This window comes from Chroicocephalus ridibundus, chromosome 2, assembly GCF_963924245.1.
Source record: "Chroicocephalus ridibundus chromosome 2, bChrRid1.1, whole genome shotgun sequence".
NCBI classification, from domain to species: Eukaryota; Metazoa; Chordata; class Aves; order Charadriiformes; family Laridae; genus Chroicocephalus; species Chroicocephalus ridibundus.
Window position 1 is genome coordinate 93,292,137 of NC_086285.1, and position 22,767 is coordinate 93,314,903.

The window sequence follows — 22,767 nt, forward strand, 5'->3', positions numbered from 1 at the left end:
TCTCTGCAGACAGAAGTTTCTAATCTGACCTGGCCTTGAGCAGCTCGGTCTATTGTGCTTAGTTGCACCTCTATTAACATAAGAAAACTGGAGTGTGATATGAAATCAGTGTTTGTCATTCCTGCTGTATAGATTGGTCCCATGTAGTTGCTATGGCTCTAAGATTGTTCTTGTAACCTCCAGAATGCTGCCTGTTTACTTCCTTTTCCTTTTTCTAGAAGCAAAACTGCATGTAACTGAAATATCTCTTTTTTTTTTTTTTTTTTTTTTCCCTACCTACACATAATTTTCATGGCTATTGCCTCAGGGTCAGCTAAGTAGTTTACAGTCAGTTCCTTGTCTGTATATGACAGGGGGCCGCCTTCTGGTTCTTTGCACCTTTTTTTTTTTTTTTTTTTTTTCCCCAGCATCTAGGTACTATTCCAGAAAAAGGTATGATTCCTACAATGGGACATTGAGCATTCAGAAAAAAACTGCCATCGTGCCGCAATAATAGCATCAGGACAGACTATATTTCTAATTTTTCCTGTCTTAAGCTAATCATTTGAGTGTTTCTAGATATGAGGCTGGGGGTAAATAAAAAATTCTTACAAGTCTTTTCCCCTTCTCTTGGGCAGTATCCTGTCCTGGCTGGACTTTTAACTGACTAGTTTAACAGTACCTTTCTTTCAGGCTGCTTAGAAATCATCATAGAGTCTTTCATTTAGTTGCTTGCTCTTTGTCATTCATCGGTGGTAGTTTTTGATTCTGAGTACCAGATAGTACTGAAAACTTGAATATGTTTCCCGTGATCTAAAGGAAATATATTAATGGATAATTGTTATTGCACTAAACCCCTCAACTATAATTACCTGTTTTTTCCATGAACTGACAGCTCCTCTCTAACAGTTGGGCTAAAAGCCTATCATAACTAGCATCTATTATCGTGGCGCTTTAATAGACGCAAGGGTGGCAACAGATTCTGGCATCTCCTCTACAGCTTTGTAGTCATTCAAAAGGATGCTGTTAAATATCCATACACCTTACGCATGTTATTGAATGTTTTTGGTCCTAAGTTTAATTTAAAACAGGAATCAAAGTTTGTTTGTTTAGTTATGCAGCAGTGCTCTTAAAATGCTCTAAACATGGCTTTTAAGCTTTTCTGTCTTAGCATTTTCATAAGAAAAGACAATATATTCTTGCAATGCATGTGTCCAAATGGTACAGCATGTACTATAAATGAAGCAGTTTTTAAGACACCCTACGAAGAATGGAAATTTCAGAAGCACTTGAATGATAGAAATACATAGTTTTAATTAAATTTTGTGGTACTCGCTTAACTCACGTACTTTGGGTTGTATACATACAGTATTGCTCTCAGCAAGCTCACTCCAGGGTATAGCATAAGCATACTCCCCATTTGTGAATAGGCTGAAGCACATAAATCCAGGCAGATGGTGATCCTCGGAGAGAGAAATGGACTAGGAATGAGCCTATAATGTAGGCTAAGAAGGACTTCCCCACAGATAAAATAGTTGCCTCAGCCTTATTGAAAGAATTACTTCTATACCGACTTGAATTTGGCAAGAGGGTGCATCTGAGTGAGAGCCACGTGGGGCTTTTAGTGCTGCGTTACCTTTCTGACTCATGGAGTCACAGACTCTTAGCTATTGTTTTATTATTTCAGTACTCACAGGTGTGAGGAAAAGCTGTTCAGGTGGCACCGGCAGACACCACCTTATTGGTAACACCTCATGTGCAGACAACTGGAGGCAGTAGCTTTGAGAAGCGTGAACTGATCCAGGCATTACAATGGGCTGTTAATGCTTTAATCTTACACTCTGCGCAAGCCCTGTCAACACCAGGTAGAAGAGTAGAGTGCGTCTGTGCGCGCGTGTGCACATAAATCCTGCTGTCACGGCTTGATTTGTGACTCCTTCAGGTCATTTGGCCTCCCAGCAGCAACCATTGTGGGGGATGAGGAGCAGGAGCTACACAGAAGCTTGAGAATGGAGAGAGATCTGTGGTGTGCTAAAGGACCTGGAGTTCACAAGCAAACTGTCCCATGTGGCACTGAGCTTTTCTCAGGTGCCTGGGAAGTTTTCCAGATTGTGATGAGCAGGATGATACCAACAGATTTGTATGCTGTGCCTGCAGGGTGTCTCTCTGCATGTGCATATGTAAAAGAACACTGCTGCAAATGCTGTCTCTTGTCTGTATTTGGTGAAGAGCCACAAGGGTAACCTGGCTTGTATACTTTCTCTGTAGATAACGTGAGAATACTCCTCTCTCTCAAATATCTGGCATTCATAATACCCATTTCAATTGCAAAAGTACTTAGGAATAATTGCTGTACATAAGAGCTTCCACTTTATGTTCAGATCCATCTATTATCTGGGCAGTTAGTACACAGCTACTCCAATGGCAGTTCTGAAAATCATTTGGGAGACAGTTCCTCAAATGGCGTGGTAATTCACATACAGGTCCTGCTTCAAGTGAATCAAAATCAATTCTGCATTATTTAGAGATGAGTTATGTTACTGTGGTGCACTGGGAGAAAGTAAATGTTAATCTTCTGATTATCCTGGACCTTAGATGATCTAGGTATAGGTTTTAGACTATTCTTATAGGCAGCCTTTGGGCCTTAGTTTCACATTTGTGATATAGAGACTGTTTGTTCTTTCAGTTGTCCTAATTTTTTTGTCTGCATAGATTGCAGAGCAGGCTTTGTTACCATATGCTTGCGATCGAGGCACTAAAGGGCTCCTGCAAATAATATTTAGCTGCTCTGGTTTACCTTCATCAAAAACTGAAATGCAGCTATCTCGGAGGAAAGAAAAAATGTTTTTGTCTGCAGGCCCTCCTGACTGTGTGGCATTGCTGTCAAGTGTTGAACAGCTGCCGTGTTTCAACTCAGAAATGGCTGGTGCCTGGAGAAAGTGTGCATTTGAGTTGCCTATAAAGAAAATAAGGCCTGGGAATGCTTTGGAATAGCAGCTGTATGGAAATGTACGCTGTTGTTTTCTCATTCCCTCCTGCCTATGATACGGCGCTCCAAGCCTGCCTCCCAGTGTTTACCAGTGAGTGTTTATGCTAATGTGCACACACACACATATTCTAGAGAGTACACAGTTTTGATGTGGAAAGCAACATACATTCACTTTGTTTTTTAATCAATCGGCAAGCAGGCAGGTGACTTACAGGATGCGTTGCTGCTGCAGTAATCTGTTGAAGCACTAACTTCAAGGATCAAACCCTTTGCTAGGCAGATTTATCAGCAGCAGGAGTTAAGTGCCTGGCATAAAGTTGAGTGCACTTAATGCTCCAAAACAGTAATTAACTGAATGGGAAAGGAGGAGAAAAAATGGGTCGTTTGCTACCAATGTTAAGCTTCATGCAATGTGGAGTTTTACTTTACTTCCCGAATCTGCTCTGAAAGTTTCTTTTTGCTACAAAACTGGGAAAGTTAGATAGAGTAGAGCTTTTGGACTATCTCAACAGGTACCACGTTAACATAGTGTTTTAAATTCTTATTTTTATTTTTTTAATATATCCAGTTTCAATCTCTCAATTTGTTCCAAAAGACAGCATACAGCTTGTTAAAAAATATGAAATGGTAACACAACATACACAGAATCACACAATGGTTCGGGTTGGAAGGGACCTTAAAGATCATCTAGTCCCAACCCCCTGCCGTGGGCAGGGACACCTCCCACTAGACCAGGCTGCTCAAAGCCCCATCCAGCCTGGCCTTGAACACTTCCAGGGATGGGGCATCCACAGCTTCCCTGGGCAACCTGTTCCAGTGCCTCACCACCCTCACAGGAAAGAATTTCTTCCTGATGTACAATCTAAATCTCCCCTCTTTCAGTTTGAAGCCGTTACCCCGTGTCCTGTCATTATACTCCCTGATAAAGAGTAGGCCCCAGGAAGGATGTAATTAAATGAAATCTCTCATTTGCATTGAAACTTGTGTTACAAAACTCAAAATAAGCTTCATCAGGCCCTCAGAGGCAACTTCTTGGAATGTCAGTATGATTTCTCTTTATTCAGGAAGATTTTTGCACTGACTGGAATCTCATTGGCTTCCTTACATGTTAAATTCTATAGCTGCTGGAAACAGGAATTTGTAAATTCGTTTATTCTTTGCATGCTTGCTTTTTTTTGGACCCCAAGCAGAATTAGTGTGTACAGTTCTATAAAATTCTGGGATAAATAACTATTTTCCCCTAGAAGTTTTACCATGAGTACGTGCTTTCCTAATGTAAGAAATCTAACAATTCTGAGTTTACTCTGAAGCAGAATGAATACTATTTGGTGTGGAATTGATGAATGATTGTTATTTAGGATGTTTAAACCACACTGCATTCACTTACTCACAACCTGACCCTTTGAACAACTATTATAGTGAACAAGTGTATAGTTATTTTTCAGATGACTCCAGAATTCATCCCATGCTTATTATCGTTTGTACTAGGTGTGATACACATTTTCAGTATTAGTCAGGTTTGCTTTATGAGGGTTTGTTCAAAATAAAATAGCAAGAAGTTATACAGTGTATTTATTTTGTCAAGAATTATGCAAAATTAATACACTGCTGCATACAGCCTTTCAAGTCAGAATGGACATGCTACTACATTTCTAGTCTTCTAATAGATTGAGTCTTCGCTAACTCCAGGTTTTTCTGGAAGCCATACTAACTGAAGAATCTCAGTACCACTTCACTTTTTACTTGAATAAGTACTTGAGTAAGCGGGCAGAAATTCAAGTTACCTCACTGCCTCTTCTGGAATGAACATAGTCTTTAGGAAAATGCGGAAAGTATTGGAAGATTTGGTTTAGACTTTACAGATTGAAGGGCTCGTTCCAGTGCCTATTCCAAAGTTAGGGGAACTAGTCCAAATTAATGTGGGGAAAAATAACTTTTGCTAAAGATGTTAGAACCCATGAGGAAAAACTAAATAATTTTAAGGAATATTGCAAAATAGGGAAATCGTTAGCTGATAGATGTAAAGTCTGTTATAATCTGGATTTGGGGAGAGATTGAAGGAAAGGGTTTAAATGCACTACTACAGCCATGACTAGGCGTAAAACACCTTTATGGTTGAAGTGCACTCACAATGCATATATTTGCATATAACTCTGTGTCTTTTAATTTGGTCTCAGTGTTACCAACTTGCTAAATAAATTGATGTATCTCCTCACTCTTCACTGCTGAAAGTAATTGAAACCAGAAATAGAACATCATGATGAATATGACAAGGGGGGAGAGAAGGTGCTTGTGTATATATCTCACATTCACTAAAGGAAGGAAACCATTAGAATTGTAAATCTCTTGCATAATTGTGTGTATATGAAGATTTGTCACGTGTTCAGTTCTGAATTTCATTTAAAGTAGTTTAAGAGGGATTTTCATTTTTCCTTTATAGCACACCATGTTACAAACCGCAAGATACCACTGGTTATACAGACAAATGAAGTTATAATGGAGATGTGTAGGCTACTCCACAATACACCTAATACATAATACTTCTAATTTCATTCCAATGACATTTTTGTTGTTGTTTAGGTCATATTGATTTAGCTGAGACTGTTATTACCAGAAATCTTATGATATACATTAATGATATACATTAAAGAAAAGAGAAAAAGGTTTGGGGTCATTTCTTGAAAGAAGAATGAGCTCTATATTCTTATATTCATTGAAGCACGCTCTGCAGTGCTACTTTGAAATGTAAGGGTTGAGGAGGATAGCAAGAATAGGAGATTTTTTTTAGGTGCAGCTGGGAAATCGTTAGGAGTAAGAAAGCTGGCTAATCCTTCTGCCTTTATGTTTCTGATGCGGTTCAGCTCCAACTCTGTTGCAATTTGATACATCGTGCACCAAAGGAGCGTTTCTAGATACCAAGCCAGATTGTGGTGTGTACTGCAAAGATCTGCAAGGTTTATCTTGGAAGCTCTACGCGTTCAAAGCAGCAGCAAATGATTCCCCACCCCTCTCTTTTTACCTTAAGTAAACCTTGTCTTGCACAATTCCCATAGCAGTGGACTTGCCAGGCTTTCTCTCCTTGTACAATCCAGGAGATGTTTTACTCATGACTATCCCTGGACTGAATGCTTGAGTACCTACCAGGTAGTTGGGAGGACTCCATGTGTAGAATTGTAAATCTTGCAAAGTTGATTCTTTTTAATGTTGCTCCCTACAAAGAGCATTATGTTCATACCTGATATATGATTCAGTCTCCTTGGGGGCTACAGACTATAACAAGACTTAGCTTTCTTGAATGTTTTTTTTCTTCTCTCTTCTGGCACTTTCCCCTGGCTTTCTAAATTCTTCCCTGTTCAGCGTTCATTGGCTCTTTCAGAGAATGGCATTTTGCTGACTTACACTAAGAGTTTTGATGACACTTCAAAGCAGTTTTAGAAATAGTGGTACTGTTCATAGCTAAAGGATAATTTTTACTACATTTCAGCTGTGATACGTTGTCCTCTTTCCCTTATGGTTTAACAACTCCTGAAGCTTGTAGTTTGCAATATACGTTAATTTTGGTGTAATCAAGAGACCACACAGTTTTTCCACTTTCTGGTCTTACTTTTTTTATGAGCTTTTTTGTGCAATTCTCTGAATAGTGTTGGTGGATTTGTAGGAGGGTAATCCTGTTGTCACTAACATGCGTGCATTCCCAGTGGTAATAAAGTCAAGTCAGTTTAGTAGAGTGGATAAGCTCTCTACTATATGCTTTAGAGGTGTTCACTTTACAGGCTGTTTCGATGTATAATGAGACCTACATTTGGAAGTAAAAAAAAACCCAACCAACCAACCAAACATAAAAGCTCAGCTTAGACACTTAACCATTGCTAAAGTTACAGAATGCTTCAGCTTGCAGCATTTCTAGTGATATGCAGCAATAGTGCTTAAACAAAAGTGCACCACTCTGAATTAACTCAGAAATAGCAGAAGACTTTCTGGTATAAAAGACTTTTCTGGTATAAAATTACCTATGGGTGGTTTAATCATTGTTGATTAAGGTTTTTTTTTTTTCAAAAAACCAAACTATCTGCATTTAATGTAGTCAGAGCAATATTTATGAAATGTAGCTTTTGTCTGAGAGCATGCATTGCTGTCACATTATACATTGAGGTCCACCAAACACAAGCGACTATTAACACCAGTGCCAGGATCCACACTAGAATACTGCAGATTCTCACCACTGCAGCATTGCTCCTGCTTACAGACAACTTGCTCTCAGAGGTGTCCCTTATTTTTATACGTAGCAGTGACAAATCTTGCTAAAAGGAAGGGTCATGAGTATCTTGATCATTTCCTAAGGAGTTTGCATAAAACTGTCTTATAAAAAAATATTATTATGCTTATGGCAGTTTGTTTGAACTGGATAGTGAATATTAATTCACAATATTTTTTTATTGATATATTTTTTTCTATTGGATTCTCTGAATTAATTGGAGACTATCCATCTGATCTGACTAAACCTTCCAGTCCTTCCTTGCTTTTTGCTGAAGGTAGTGCAGAGGGAGCAAAAAGAATGCACCATACTGCTGGGGATGCTCTGGCAGTTGATCTCAGGCAACAGAGTACTTGTTTTACAAGAATCTCCCAACTGGTACATCGAGGTTGAACACACACTGGCTTTATTACAAATGTGATCACCCCTTGATGGCACAGCCACCCAGCAGCATGCCGCTAAACAGCTGCTGCTTTGCTGGGTGTGTCTGGCAGTGGTGAGTAGAGGAGTCGTTGCTGTGTCCCTCACATTTTTCCATGATGTCTCCCTGGATGGTCCAGCAGTGATAGTTGCCATAGGTGGAGCAAGGCTCTTGCTACATTTAAAATTCTCTGACACCGGTATGTGCAGGACCCTTGTACATTAGGACGGTCTCTGACGGGTAAAGAGGAAAGGTCATGGAGGAAAGCATGAACATTGCCTCCAGCTGTGCCGTGAGCCTGCCCAGCTTACTCCGATCACACATAATTATTTAAGGAATTTCAACCAAACCAGCTAGGGTCAACTTACCCCTCTCAGTTATTAGGAAAGTATGTTAGTTTAACCCTAAGTTACCTTTTGTCTTTAAGAAACTCTAAATCCTTAACCTGTGACTTGCGTTTCTGCCATTTTCACCTTTTTGTGGCTAATGTAGAATTTTGTCTCCTGAATTTTCTATCACTAAGTTGTTTAATTAAATACCGGAGAATGAGGTGAAATGAGGAACATTTTAGATTATAGACCCATCAACACAAAATGAGTGCAAATGACTGTTACAAGCAATGACAAAGCCAAATTTTCTGTGTCAGAAAATCCTTGTCCTCTGTGGAGAACTAAGGAGTCCCAGAGCAGCTTTTTGCATGTGTCTAGGATTCAGAAGTAATAATATGCAGCAAATGGGAGTAAATAAGGAAACAACATCTACGTCTCCTTAATATGCGTGAACAAAGTGTTCTTTCAATCTAAGCACAAGCACTACCTAATTTGGCTCATCTTTGCTGGCCTCGAAATTTCTAAACCACAGGTTGCAGAGGACCTTGTTAACCGGTTACACCTCAATGCCCATGCTGACAAACTGGTGAGAACGTACAGTGCTGGCACGAAGAGGAAGCTCTCTACTGCTGTGGCTTTAGTTGGTAAACCCCAAATACTTTTACTGGTGAGTAAATGTAATACTGTGCCTATGATAAATGGATTACATTGAATTTTGTTGTCTTGTATGTTGCTCTAAAGAAAATCAGGTAATTTCCGTATCAGTCAGGGAGTAATCGATTCATGGATGGACAACTGTCCTCTTTGTTCTGCTGTATGAACACTTATGTTATTCTCCAGTGCTCACAAAAATAGGAAGTGAAGTTGTTTTTTCTTTTTTTTTCTTTTTTTTTTTTTTTAGGTAGTTGGGTGAGCAGAAAAAAAAAAAAAGAGGACCCTAATCACACGCAAATGCAATTGTAGCATCCCATGGCCCAGATGGATACGTAATTTTTAAAAAAATATTTCCTTATGTAGAAGAAAAAATAATGTAATGGAAAATCATAGAATCATAGGGTTGGAAGGGACCTCTGGAGATCATCTAGTCCAACCCCCCTGCCAGAGCAGGGTCACCTAGAGCAGGTTGCACAGGAACGCGTCCACGTAGGTTTGGAATGTCTCCAGAGTTGGAGACTCCACCACCTCTCTGGGCAGCCTGTGCCAGGGCTCTGCCACCCTCAAAGTAAAGAAGTTCCTCCTCATGTTTAGGTGGAACTTCCTATGTTCAAGTTTGTATATTAATGGTTTATGTATTCTCAACTTTGTATATAACATCAGCAAAATATATATGAACAATTATACTGGCTTCCTTAAGAAGGAAGATTCTTATTTTAATTAGCATTTTGGAGCTGATGTTATTAATTATTGACTCATCTTTTTCAGGATATTCTTATTCCTTGCTATGTCATGCTTCATAAATCTGTCTAGTTCTTATATTTTTGTTGGATTCATAAATCACACAATCAAACTAATGAATGATATTAATTTGAATTATTTATTACATTTTGTTTTGGTGCTTGCATCCTACTGCTTATTTAGGCCTGAAACTGGCCTTTCCAGTTTAAACAATGCCTTTTGTATTGAAGAGCAGGGAACTACAAAGCTTTGGGAACTGCATCATTATGACACCACATTCTCCTTCTTATCATTTCCTATTGTTTCACTGGAGAAGACTGAACATCCCTTTCTTAAGCCTTGGCTGAGAAGAGCTAAACGAGTTCAATAGTGGAATAAACCTTTCAGAGCTGTCAGAGGGAGGGAAGAGCTGGGGGGGAAACCAGTGCTTCCAGTCAGATCGCAAGCTAAGTAGAACCAGATAAAACTGGTGTTCTCACGACGTTTATGTTTCGGAAGATCAGACACATTTTGCTGCTTCCTATTATTGCCTCGATTCTGAGCTGAATTATTTTATTTACATTTTATGCTTAAACTGACCCTGGTTCAGTTAGTAAAAGGAGGAGATAATCTTAAATCAGTGCTTTTTCCTGATCTTAGAAAAGGCTCCAACTGTTTTTTAATGTCTTTATGACAGCATGCTACTGCAAGTATCCATTTGAACCTACTTCTTGCTGCAGGGCACAGACTATTGCATATGTAATGACAAGAGGAAGGAATAATATCTAAACATGTCAAATGCTTTAAAACATTTGGCTGGCTTTAGAAAGTGCGCAGATTTTAAGAGTTATTCGGTATTTTAAAAGGCTTTTTTTGGTCTGAAAGCAAAGACACCAATGTAAACCACTGAATCTGCTTCTCGATTTCATCCAGAATCATAGCTATTAATTTAAGTAATAGTGTGGGCTGCTTTATTTTTATTGCTTTTTATGTTTTCTCCGTTATCTATCCACAGATAATGAGAGACTGAACTGAATTCTTTTTCACTGCTGCCATTGGTAGCTAAGTGCCAAAATCAGCATCAAAGTGGATGTTTTGTTTGCTTTGTTTCTCAAGAACTTTGCTTCTAGGTTTCAGCTGGGATTCCTTCCTGCAAATAGATTGGCCAAGGCCATACCACCCTAATCTGCTGACACCCCTCATGAAATTCCATAGTATAAAAAGCAAGTGGAAGAGTTTCTTTCTCCCTAGTTTTGTAGTGACAGAGACTGGCTTTTGACAATCAGATATCATTCCTTCTGCTTCCACAAGTAGATGAAGTCAAAATTTGATTTAGTGAGGACAGAAGGATTAGGTAGGAAGGGGAAATGCAGTTTTTGTATCCGCGCTTCTTTCTCCATGAAAGTCATCCAAGTGGGAAATGGGTTTGCCAGACAGTTTGCATTGGGCAGCACTGACTTGGGTTGTCATTTAATCCTGTGGATTCTCTCCACCGCGGTGAGCATTCCTCTTGAAGGGACTCTGGCAGTGATTGCTGGAGATGTCAAATTCAAACATACTATCCAGTATGGGATGGGCAGTGCAGGCTGCTGGGAGTTACAGGACCTCTCCACTTGTTTGTGCTCATGGCAGATGAGCATGTAGGGGAGAAACAGGCACCAGACCCTCCCAGAAACTGAGGAAAAACACCAGTAAGTCTCTCCTAATAAAAAAAGTATATGTGTGGATATATATTATTAAACATATATATGCATATTTATAAATAATTTTACATTTGTTATATTATTATATATTATATAAATATATTATTTTTATAGATATAAAAAATTTCTTTAATAAAAAGTACCTTCCATAAATTTAGAAATGAAATTATTTGTATTAAAGCAAAAAGCTGATCAGGATGTCTTTTAAGACACCTCTCGAAAATGTAGGTTTTTTTAAGAGAAAAATATATGATTTTATTGTGAGCTTTGTAAATTCTTCATGCTGGACTGGAGCGATGGCATGTTTTTCCCATACTGCTGTATCATCATTTTCATTTTTCCTATAGGATGAGCCCAGCTCTGGGATGGATCCCTGCTCTAAACGCTACCTTTGGAAAACCATCCTGAAGGAAGTTCAGGATGGCTGTGCAGCTGTGCTGACATCCCACAGGTAAGACCCTTAAACCAGCAGCCAGCATATTCCTGTTCTCTCTCCTCACCTGCTGTCAGCTGAGAGCAGAACATATTCTGAAGGCATGCTCACACTGGTGCAAAACGCGGAATATGTCTTTGTATTTTACGGCAATTCCTTCCTGCTTGTGAAAATTGAACTTGTGTAAATCCTAAATATTTTCTGTATTTAATTTTCAAGGATTAGAATGTGGTTTAAGGGGACTGCAGGCACAGAAAAAATGATGCAACGAATTCTTCCTTTTTATGTTCTTTCTATTCAATGTTGCAGTGTCTCTTCTTGTTTGGAACACCAGGTTATCCTTTTGCAACTGCCCACTTTATAAAATCTTGCAAAGGGAGGTGGGAGTGAAAAACCCTCTTCTAATTTTTATTAAGGATTCTGTTTTGCATCAGTCTGTGAAAAGAGTATGCCGTGGCATCCTAAAGACAGATGCCTCAGCTATTCTCTGTATGCACTACTGGAAATGGTAGGAGTGACCACGTCCTCTTAGAAGAGTCTGTCTACATTAAATATCTTGTCAGTTCTCTGATATGGTTATTGGTGTATCAGTTTAATGGAGGAAACATCAATACTGGTTTGTAACATCTATAGTAAAATGGAATAAATTAAATGTTCCTTTAGTGAATATAGTATGGTACGTATAATTATATACAAAATGTCAAGTGAGGGAGAGATCATGACGAGATCTCTGCCCAGAGAGAACAGAACTCATTAATCAGAACAGCAATGTAACTTTTTGGCCAAATGAGATTTGAAGCATACATGAATCGATAAAAAAATGCAGCAAAACTTCCCTCAGTATATTCTAGGTGTTGTTACATTTTTTCCAGACGTTCTCAAAATGTATTTGTTGTCCCTGTACATGTGTGTGCTACATTACTGATGGAAAAATGCTCTCAAAAGTTTCTAGTATTCTATTTATGGAAGCTGAATCTTGAAAATCGCATACGTGTATTTGATCCCCAAGAGCTTACCAGCTCACGCATTTAGGGAACACAAGTTATGAATTAATTTGAGTGATTTTCAGGAAACAGTGTGCTTTGACCTTTGACTTCTCAGTCCAGATTAAGAAGGCTTAGTTGTCAAACACCACGTAAACAGAAGATAGCTGTGGTCTCCTTACTGATATGCTGTAAGCAAAAAAAAAACAAAAACAAAAAAAAACAACCAACCAAAAAAAAAATCATCAAATTGTTACTACTTACTCGGTTAGCTCTACAAATGAAAGAATTGAAGCAGATATAAGTCCAATGTTTGTGATAGTACAATTTCATTTTTAATTAATGAGACATTGTTGTGCCAGGGTGAAGGAAGGACAAATTATTTTATACTATTTTCTGAAGGCCATTGGAGATTTATTTGAATTCCTTTCAAAGGCTACTTTTATAAGTAAAGGACTTTTACTTATTAAGTGAATCTTCATGCATATCAGCAAATAAGTGCATAAGGCATAGAGATGACTTCCTGTATAAAAATTAGTTTTTGAGGTCTGTTTACTTAATTTTCAGAAACAGTGCTTAACTTTTTTTTTGAGGGGAGGAGGACTGAGATTGTATTAATTGTCCATACAGGCCTAAATTTGTCTTATTTTGCCACAGCTGGGGACTGTTATGCCAAGGGGAGCATTAGGAGTTACTGCGTCCCAAGGAGACTCGGCTAACTTCCTGGTTTGTGGAAAGATATGTTAGCAAGCCCTCCCCCCATCTCTCAAATATAATGTTTTGGCAGTTCTCACGTTATCCCTGTCCTATTTTAAGGAAATTGTTTCTAGGAGGGTACTTAACTGCCATGCTTGTTCAGCAAAAGCACTTTAATTTGTACTGGCACAGGGCTGAGGCACACAAGGCAACTCTTGTTTATCTGTCTTAGAAGGGCTGGGGAGTGCACACAGTGAATTGCAGGAACATCAAATAACTTTGATTCTTTGAGATGGTGGATACGTCCTGACTGATGTCCTGTGTCTAAAGCGATGCTTTGGAAGAAATGCTCACACAATTCTGTATAATATGGAGAATGGCAGACCATCTGCCCTAAACTTTACTAAGACAAAGTTATTATTTGTCGTCTGAAGGAGTCGCATCTAACAGCATCCTACTTTTCTATTCAGCTGCATTTCCATGTCCTAAATTCTGTTTGGATTGTAGTGTTTTGCATCATCTACCCTGCAATCAGACTAAGGGTAACTACTTTTTAAGGGTATGTACTATGCGAGAGGCAAGCTGAGCAAACTTACTTCATTATTCTCCTTCTATCCTTTAGCTCAGAATGACCACAAAGAGGTTTTACAAGGAATAACAGAGGCTCTCACACTCAGTGGCATTTCTGAGACTGCCTATCAGGAATTTGCCTGTGGTAATAAAACTTTTGTTTTGTGGCCAGAATTGTCCGATTAGTTCTGGACTAAAAACATAAATTCCATTTTAGGGCTCTCTTCTAGCTGTCATGTGGTAATAACTTTTGGTACGTACTGACGAGGGTTACAATTTGGACTCTTGCCTTCAAAGTCAAATGTTTTGTGTACCCATTTTTGCAACTGTCCAGATTCCTTCCACTTTAATTAGAGTTAGGTATAAATAATGTTCTCTGTTTTCACTATTATTCTTTTAACCTTTTTTTCCCCCCACTTTATTTTGTAGTATGGAAGAATGTGAAGCCCTCTGCACACGGCTTGCTATAATGGTCAACGGAAGTTTCAAGTGTCTTGGTTCTCCCCAGCACATTAAAAACAGGTATTATATGTCAACATCCAACCTTCTGCAGCTACATTCAATGTAAGAGCTGGCTAGACACTCTAATAGCGCCAAGGCATAAATACTTATGACTGCTAAGCACATCTTTCTTTTCCTGCCATCAGTGAAGTTAAAAAAAGAGCCAATTAGGATACCTTAGCAAGCTAAATTGACATATGGCCTTGCTAAAATGCTTTGTAGTCTGCACTGGTAATTGAAAGAGACAGATCTGTATCTAAAATGAAGCACTTCTGCACTCAACCTGAGAAATACATTGTGAGAATTCAACGTGTTGAGATGAAATACGCTTTGGTTCCTTGTGAGGATTTCTTATAACAGGAAGAAGCACTTTTAACAGGTCAGCAGCCAGTAAGACAATATATTTTGAACCATCTCTGCTTCCTACTGAATTCACTGGCAATTGCAGATATTTACGCTGTTTTCTATGTCCTTTTTCTGGTGTGCACGAGCCTCTCTTCTGCGTCAACTCTGCTTGTAAGTTAATTTAATATATGTTAATGAGGATGTTTATTTAGAGGATGGGCTCAAACCACCATAAAGGAAACAGGATCGTAAACTGAGAGTAAAGTTGCTGCAACTTATAGCTAGAACATTTACATTCAGTAATAAGCAAAATTTTTATGATACCCAGACAGTCAGCTGTGTAAAATGATACAGCTCATTTACAAGCAGCAAAGCTACACTGCTTTGTACCAGCTCAGCGTTTAGCACTCTTAAGTGCAGATACATTTGACAATGTAAACAAGCTCTGCAGAAATGTTTTGGAATTGCTGTCTGCCATGGTTATAAGGCAGAAGTTATCTGTGTCTCTGATAACTTCTTGTCCCCTGAGGGCACTTTTGGCTTTCTGTCCTTCCCTTTGTGTAGAACTGTAGGCCCTGTAGAAATGTTTTGCAGCTACATTAGCATGACGGGCCTGGTTCGCATTTACTTTAATAAGCTCTTTCCTTCCAAGGTTTTTTTCGTCAACACAAACTTTTGGCTAGAGACCTTACAAACTGGATGGTGAAAAAAATGGAGTCTGATTGTTCTGTGTGTTCGTAACCTTCTTTTCATGTTTGCATACCTTTCAGACAATAGTTGCCTCAATTTCTGGAGGCATGAGAAGCCGATCACTCTTCAGCACTTTCTGCTTCTTTTGTATCTAGCTCTTTGTCTTTACCATCCCGTCTCTTATTCCCAAATTTCATAGCACAAAGTGGCTGCTTGTCCCACTAGCTGGAGTACTTTTAGCAGGAGCGCAGAGTGCAGACACCCTTTATTCCTTTCACAGTAAAAGAGACAGGTGTTTGTAGAGGACAATGCAGACCTTGGGCAGGTGAAATTGTTCTTTGAAGATGTGTGTATCCCCTAATATGGAAAAATGGTATTACTTAGGCAGTTGAGTTAGCTGGGATAAATGTGGGTCTTGCCTTTTTATGTTCAGATTCTCTGGAGTGAGTGCATGTCGTCTTCTCAGCTTGACCTCAAGACTGAAAATCAGGCGTTCCACAAAGGCTAGCTTCACCTTTTTCTCAGTGACTTTATAACTGTTTTGCCACTCCTGATGTTTCCTTCAGCAGCGTCTTTTCATCCAACTTCTTAAGAAGCAAGACATCATAAGCATACTCATAAGTATGCACCGTATTCACATAAATAGGACAGTTATTTCTCAATTTGCTGCACTGTCGCTGTAGATATACCTCTTTCAGATCACAGCAAGCAAATAAATGCAGAAGAATAAGCTGTATGACATGCTGGAAGTATCTTCAAATTAGTTCTGAGGATATCAAGACATTCACAGATCAGCCATTCAAGAATCAAGGCTGTATGAGCGCCTCTTTTAAATTCTCCAAAGCAAGGTCATGATAAGAATGTTTGGCAGTCGTATTTGTAGCAATTAGTTGTTTAAAATAATTGTAACTTTAAAAAAAGCACACCTTCTCTATGTTAAGAATATTTCCTCCTATCAGCAGGTTTATGTTCCTTGTTTTGCCATGACAGTTCTTTAATGTATGTCAGTGGCATTCATGTGGGATAATATGTGCGGTGGATACCAATATTGCTGAGGCTTTCCATGGAAACTGTGTAGCTGAAGCTACACTAAGATTGAAGGCAGGACTAAAATCCCCTTAACTCCTAGCTTATTGATTGATTTAGTCTCCAAATTTTCCACACTTAGTGTTCAGGAACCTATTGAATTTTTCTAAAACTTTAGAACCTTTTATTAGGAAAAAATAGTCACTAGCTTTATCAAAGGATTTAATTAAAATCATGCAGTTGTCTGAATTTGCTCTGACTGCCTAATTCATTTTCTTGGCTTCCTGGAGCAAAGCCACTGTAGAGAGCACAGTCTTAAAACCTCATATACACACAGCTGTTAAAGCTTTCTTTTCTTTCTTTTTTTTTTTTTTTTTAATTAAGTGTACAGTAAAGAAATTTCCATGCTTTCTTTGGAAATCCTTTGATAAGTGCTGGGGAGAAGCCAGAGACTGTCCCTGTACTGCTATTATTCTTTTGCTTACTCTAGCTTCCAAACTTCCCTCCAGACAGAACTCATGACTGTGGTTTTCTTTACTTACCAATACAGTGCTCCACCATAAACCCCAGGCTGTCACACACCTAATAAATAAAGTAATTGTTAGGAGAATAAGAAACCCAGTACCTCTGTGTAATTCATGTTCCAAACTGCCTTGAAGACAATTTCCAGATGCATCATGTACCTTATGGAGGACTTCTGCATCTACATGGGATGGGAAAGGAGAAGAGAAGCAGGATTCTTTTACTTATTAATCCAAAGAAAACCATTGCAAAAATGAAACTTTAAATTATTTTGATCTTATTGTTTTCTCTCTTTCCACTCTGCCTGTGAACATCCTGAAAAACTTCTAGGACATGAAAGAGTATTGAGCTACTCCTTCCTTCTCATTTTCCTTCCCTCCCTATTATTTAATAGCCCTATCATTCTCACTGCCACGTAGAGGAAAACGTTTTTACTTCTGAAGTGATAGACTGTGAGGGTTTCTAAATCTATATAGGAAACACCTACTGGCAAAAGAACACTCTCCTTAACAGCCACCTCCACTGGTATAGTCAACAGTCAGTTATATTTTTCAGTGTTTTCCTGCAATTAGCCCTGTCTAGTGGATGGCACCCATCTCGTCTGCTGGCACCATCTTACCGCCGTCACCTTTTTTGTTTAACGAAACTGTTCGTGAAGCAATGTAAGTGAAGGAAAGCATAAGCAAAACTGAGTTTGCTGCATCTGATTTAATCTAAATCACTCATACCGTAAAGATTGTTTTTTTGATGGTGCTTTTGTGTGTGAATGAATTAGGCTAGTAATATACAGGCAAGAATGTTACTAAAATAAATTAATGGGGACCGTAGTTGTAGATTATCATGTTTTCTCTGTTAGATTTTACAGCTTTTTTTTTAAAACTGTGCTTATTTATAAGCAGCCCTTGATATCCTTTAGTCTGTCTTCAATTTGTTTCTACAAATAAAATTGGACAAATATTTTAAAATCGAGTACAGGTGATGTGATCGAGCTTTGAAGATTGGAAGAAGCAAAGAAATCTAAACACTGTATAAACACTTAAACCAAATAAAACTTTCATACAGATTTTATTTATGATAGAAGGAGTCCCGTATTGTAAGAAATAACAGTAGGAGCACATTTTGATATTACATGCCATTACATTAACTTGTCTCGAATTTTTTTCCTCTTTTAAATGTACCTGTGAAATGTACCTATGAAAGTACTGAAATGACATTTTTTTCTTCCCTTCCTGGTGATTCTGTCTGTCTTGATGGAAACCCCCAGAATTGTTTTATTTGCTTTTCCTTTAGTAGCATTCCAGCCTGTAAAGCCTAGATTATGATCACCTTTTTGATGGATGTGTGATGAAGGCTTAAAGGGCCTTCCTTGGGGCCCTGTTAAATTTGCGTCTTTGCTGAGGTGGGAAGCTTCAAGGATTCAGCTTTCTCTCTCACTACACTTTCAGCCCTTGGCAGATGTGAAACTCTATAATCTTGGACCGAATACAGCTTTGTCAGATGGCGGTACAAAATTCTGCTATGAAGGATATGGGTGAACTCCAGGAAGATGATAATGTGAAACATAAAGGCTTCATAGGGATATAAAAAGTGACACATGCTGCTTCTAATGTGTGAGACTTGATTCATTTTTCCAGCTCTTGTGCAAGCCTGTTACAAAATGCTCATCCAGAAATGTCTTCTCGCTATGAATGGAGGTGTTTGGGGTTTCTGCTCCCACCTGTAGACCTCTGACTTTATTTATCTGTGTGTAAACAGATTTAAAGTAACCTCAAATGTTTCTCAGTAGAATAATAAGTATTGGACTTCTTTAGAAAGGCCTTTTGTTGCAGGTGGCAAATTTCTGAATCACATCAAGAAGGACATTAACTGTAAAGAACAAACTGAAGTGCATCTTGGGTTCTATAGATGTGGTTTGTATGAGATAGATGTGTTCGCAGTTGTGCCCGTTAAAACCTAATTTCAGACAACTCCTGCCAACTGAGTCAATTACTCTAAATTGTGAATGGATTACATTTTAATGCTCTCTCCAGTATTCTCCATTATACTTAATGTTTTTTTAAAATTTGACAGAAGCATTTCCATGTTAGATACAGCTGGCCAGTCCTCTGGGAACAACGTTTTGAATACTATCCTTCATTCTAGGGCCATCTGGACAGACTTCTCATAGCTGAAAAACCCATACCAATTTTTCAAGTGCTGGACACACATCAAGTCTTTGCTCAAATTTTATCAGCAAGCCATCTGATTAAATTACACAACAATTAATCCATTTGTTATAGCAGAGTTAGAATGGGAAATGTGTTGGAAAGCTATTTACGCTTTACCTTTTTTGTTTTTTTTAAAGGTTGATTGAGAATATTTTGTTGCTTTTCTCAGTCTCACACATGTAGATTCCTTAAATGGAAAAGAGGGGATTAAGTTTAAAGATCTCATCAATATTTCAGCCTTCAGCAGAAGCAGTGTTATTGTACTAACAGATATACTAGCAGTAAGTTTCTTACATGCCATAAAATATAGAAGTGGATATAATTTTTATTCCTGTTGACTAGAAAACAAATTCCTTTTGTACATGAAAAATTTATTAAGGCAGTGTATGTGTATTTATGTAATATAGCTATTAGTTTATCTTCCCAGAGGAAAGCTTGAAGAAAATAGTTCTTACAACTTTAAAAACACACAGATTGAGAGTTCAGAGATGAGCAATATCTTCGCTCTGTCAGAAAACTTTGTGCAACATTAATTCAGCCCTACTGTACGTGTGTATTGCAATGCAATTTTTGTCATTCTATACTATGTTTTCCACGGGACACTGCATTACATCTGTGTACCTGTTCATTCAATGAGCAGCAGCTAATTAAGATTTCATATTCTCCTCTTTCCCTGGTATATGATCTGTGTACTGTTTTTATTAGTCATTTTTCAAGCCTGTCTCTAAACACAGTATCATCGTTATTCATTGGAGCAGTGCTTCATAAATATCAACATCATCAAACATGTATATTTTTCACAGTACTTCCATGTTCAATATATAAATGGTGATTGGTTGGGGAGGTGGGAATCCGCGATCACTGCTGAGGTCAGGCTGGGCAACCAATTTAGGTGGTGAGAGTGAATTCTGTCTTTTATATTCTTTTACCATGATTATTATTGTTATTGTTATTTTCCTTTTCTCAACCCACGAGGTGGTTTGTTTTTTTTTTCCCTTTCCCTTCCTTTTCTCCCTCCTCTCCCTACCCTTCTGGGGCAGGGAAAGGGAGAGTGAGTGAGCGTCTGTGTGGTCCTAGTTGCTGGCTGGGGTTAAAGCACAACACCCTGGAAAAATCATAATAAATTAAAAAATAATGAAACAAAATCTATGAATAGTATATGGATAGTATATTTGTTATTTCTGTTTGTTTGTTTGCATTTAATCAAGTTTGTCTGTTCAGCAGCACTGAGAATGTTCTGAACGATTGCAGGAATTCATATTTTGCAAGTGATAGTATACTTGTATTTGATTTTAGCATTTTTTAAAAAATAAAGCAACTATTTCAAATTTAATAACCTTTTTTCTTTCCTAGATATTGTCTTTACCTGCCACTTAATAGATGGAATAATTAAAATTATTGTGTGATTTAAAATTATCTTAAACTTTAATGTATTTGTTTTCATTATTTTATTTCATTTTTGTTTCCTTTGTCAGTGTTTTTCAAAGTGTTTTGTTTTAATCTTGTTCAAGTTTTTGTAAATTGTACTTGTGTCTAGGGCTGTAGGGGGAATGACCTGAATCTGTATCCCATGCTTCAGTGATCATATTGGAATAACTAAGTTCGCTTGTCTAGATGAGGCTTATTCACTTAGGGAAAGTAGAACCCTCTCTGTCTGCAAATGAATGTAAACCAAAGCAGAGGGGCAAAAACAGCACAGTAACAAATTATTCCCACTCTTTGATTTACAGCATATATTCTAAAAGACACAGTTCCTTGCGGACATTAAGTGCCTATGTTCTCTTTATTATTTTTTATTTTGTTATCCAATAATGTAATTTTGAAGTAATCTTTCGATCAATCAGGCTAGCGCATACATAAAGTATGCGCATTATATTTCCACCGGGAAACTTTCCGGGAGCTGTTATTTTTTGAGATATATATATATAGCACAACATTCTCCAGGAAATGTAATCTTTGATTAGTGGAAAAAAAAGCATATGGATGATTAGATGCTTTTCTTATTCATTAAGGTTTGGGAAATAGGGACATGTGCTTGATTTCTTGAGTTTGCATTCACCAGTTTTGACTGGGGGAGAGAAGAGATGGTAAATGGGCTTTGGGAAGAGTGTGATTCAATGGTCATTCTGGACCCTGCTGTAAGTTAAAACAGTGGCTTGGTTTTGTTCATTATTGGACAAGCAAACTCCTAAGTGTTTTAAATGAAAATACAGATTTATTTAAAAAAAAAAAAAAAAAGCAAATAGAAGTCTGCTAATAATGGACTTTCTCACCCATCACAGTAAACAGGATTTCACGGATCAAGCTTCAAAAACCACTGGGTTAGTAGCTCTAGGGACCCCTTGTGACCAGCCAAGCGCAGGCCCAGCTGTGTGGCCACAAGGCATTATCTTACAGCAACTTCTCTTCTTGTCCCCATTCAAATCTCTGAACCAGGACCTCTGAGGAACGGACAGAAGGGAACATTGAGAAGCTAGTATTACTTGATCTGCCTCAAGTGCCTCTACTTGGTAGTCACAAGAATTTTCATCCTTTGGGTGACTAGATCCATTCCCATTGCAAGGCTAGAAGGCTCACCAATAAAGCAGCTAGGGGTCTTCCTTATAGCTGTAGATCTGGCCACACTTTATTCCAGTGTGTGACTGCAGCTTCTGCGGACACATGTCTGAAGTAGTTTTAGATTATCTGTCTTTGCACTGCTGGCAGCATGGCTTTGGAACTGCATCACAGGCTGCAAAACCCTTCTGAGAACTCAGGCACCATTTGGGCGATTAGCCCAGGCTGACCTCCTCCGTGTGGTATTGAGACTGAAACAACCGTGAGGTCAGATCAAAGACGCCTCTAGAGCAGTATCCTCTCTCTGACAGCAGCCAGGAGGGAAAAGTACAGGAACAAGATAAGCATGTGAAGTTACTTTTCCACATTACTTATAACCCTTCAGCAATTTGTTGCTTAGAGGCTTCATAAGCCAAGGGTGGTCTTAGTGGATTCCCCCTCCTCTCCTCTCCCCCTAAATTTCTCTAATCTCTTATTCAGCTCGTGTCAAGTTCTGGCATCCACCACATCCCGTGTCAATGAGTTGTATGGTTTCCCTATGTGCTCTAAGGAAAATTACCTTCTCTCACTGATTTTGCATTGCTTTCCCTATAACTGAATGTGATGCCCCCTGTTCTTGCATGAGAAACATAGGAGAGCGAAGAATCATTCCTTAGTTACATTCCTTAGGCCAGTCATGATTCTGGTATCAGTAAAAACACCTTTCTACGACATCATCATCTTTCTTCGATACTGAAAAGTTTTAGCATATTTAGTAATTCCTGACATGGAAATCGTTCCATTCCTTGTTGCCATTTTATGTTCCTTTTGTTCCCTTGTTATTTGAGCTGCTCAGCTAGCTTGGGGACCTGTGTAATTAAAGGTGTGGAGTTCTTGGATGCATTTTGTAGTCCTGGCTAAGCTCACGCTTCTGCAGCTGATGCTGTTGTTAATACTCAAATTAATTAGTTTACAATCAGTCTGGGAATTTATATTTTCGTTTCGGTCTCATGGTGGCATTTGAGCAGGTAAAGCGCTTAATAAGTAATACTCCCAGAACTGCTAATGAGGTGAAAATCAAGTGTGAGCTACTAGTTTGACTGAGGGAGAAGAGGAAGGATCAAGAGGAAAAATATTTTTTTTTTGACAGAATATGTGTGTTTGTGTGTATACAGAAATAAAAATGCAGGTGTTGTTAAAGTAATGTGG

The 22,767-nt window shown here is 38.4% G+C and overlaps 1 protein-coding gene across 1 annotated transcript in view; it reads left to right on the forward strand.

The window, feature by feature from the left end:
* ABCA13 (ATP binding cassette subfamily A member 13) overlaps nt 1–22,767 on the forward strand; it is a 194,277-nt gene that overhangs the window by 165,752 nt on the left and 5,758 nt on the right. The window contains exons 50-52 of the mRNA XM_063323974.1: nt 8,506–8,640; nt 11,398–11,501; nt 14,162–14,254. Of these exons, the coding sequence (XP_063180044.1) occupies nt 8,506–8,640; nt 11,398–11,501; nt 14,162–14,254 (332 nt within the window). The remainder of the gene's footprint in view (nt 1–8,505; nt 8,641–11,397; nt 11,502–14,161; nt 14,255–22,767) is intronic.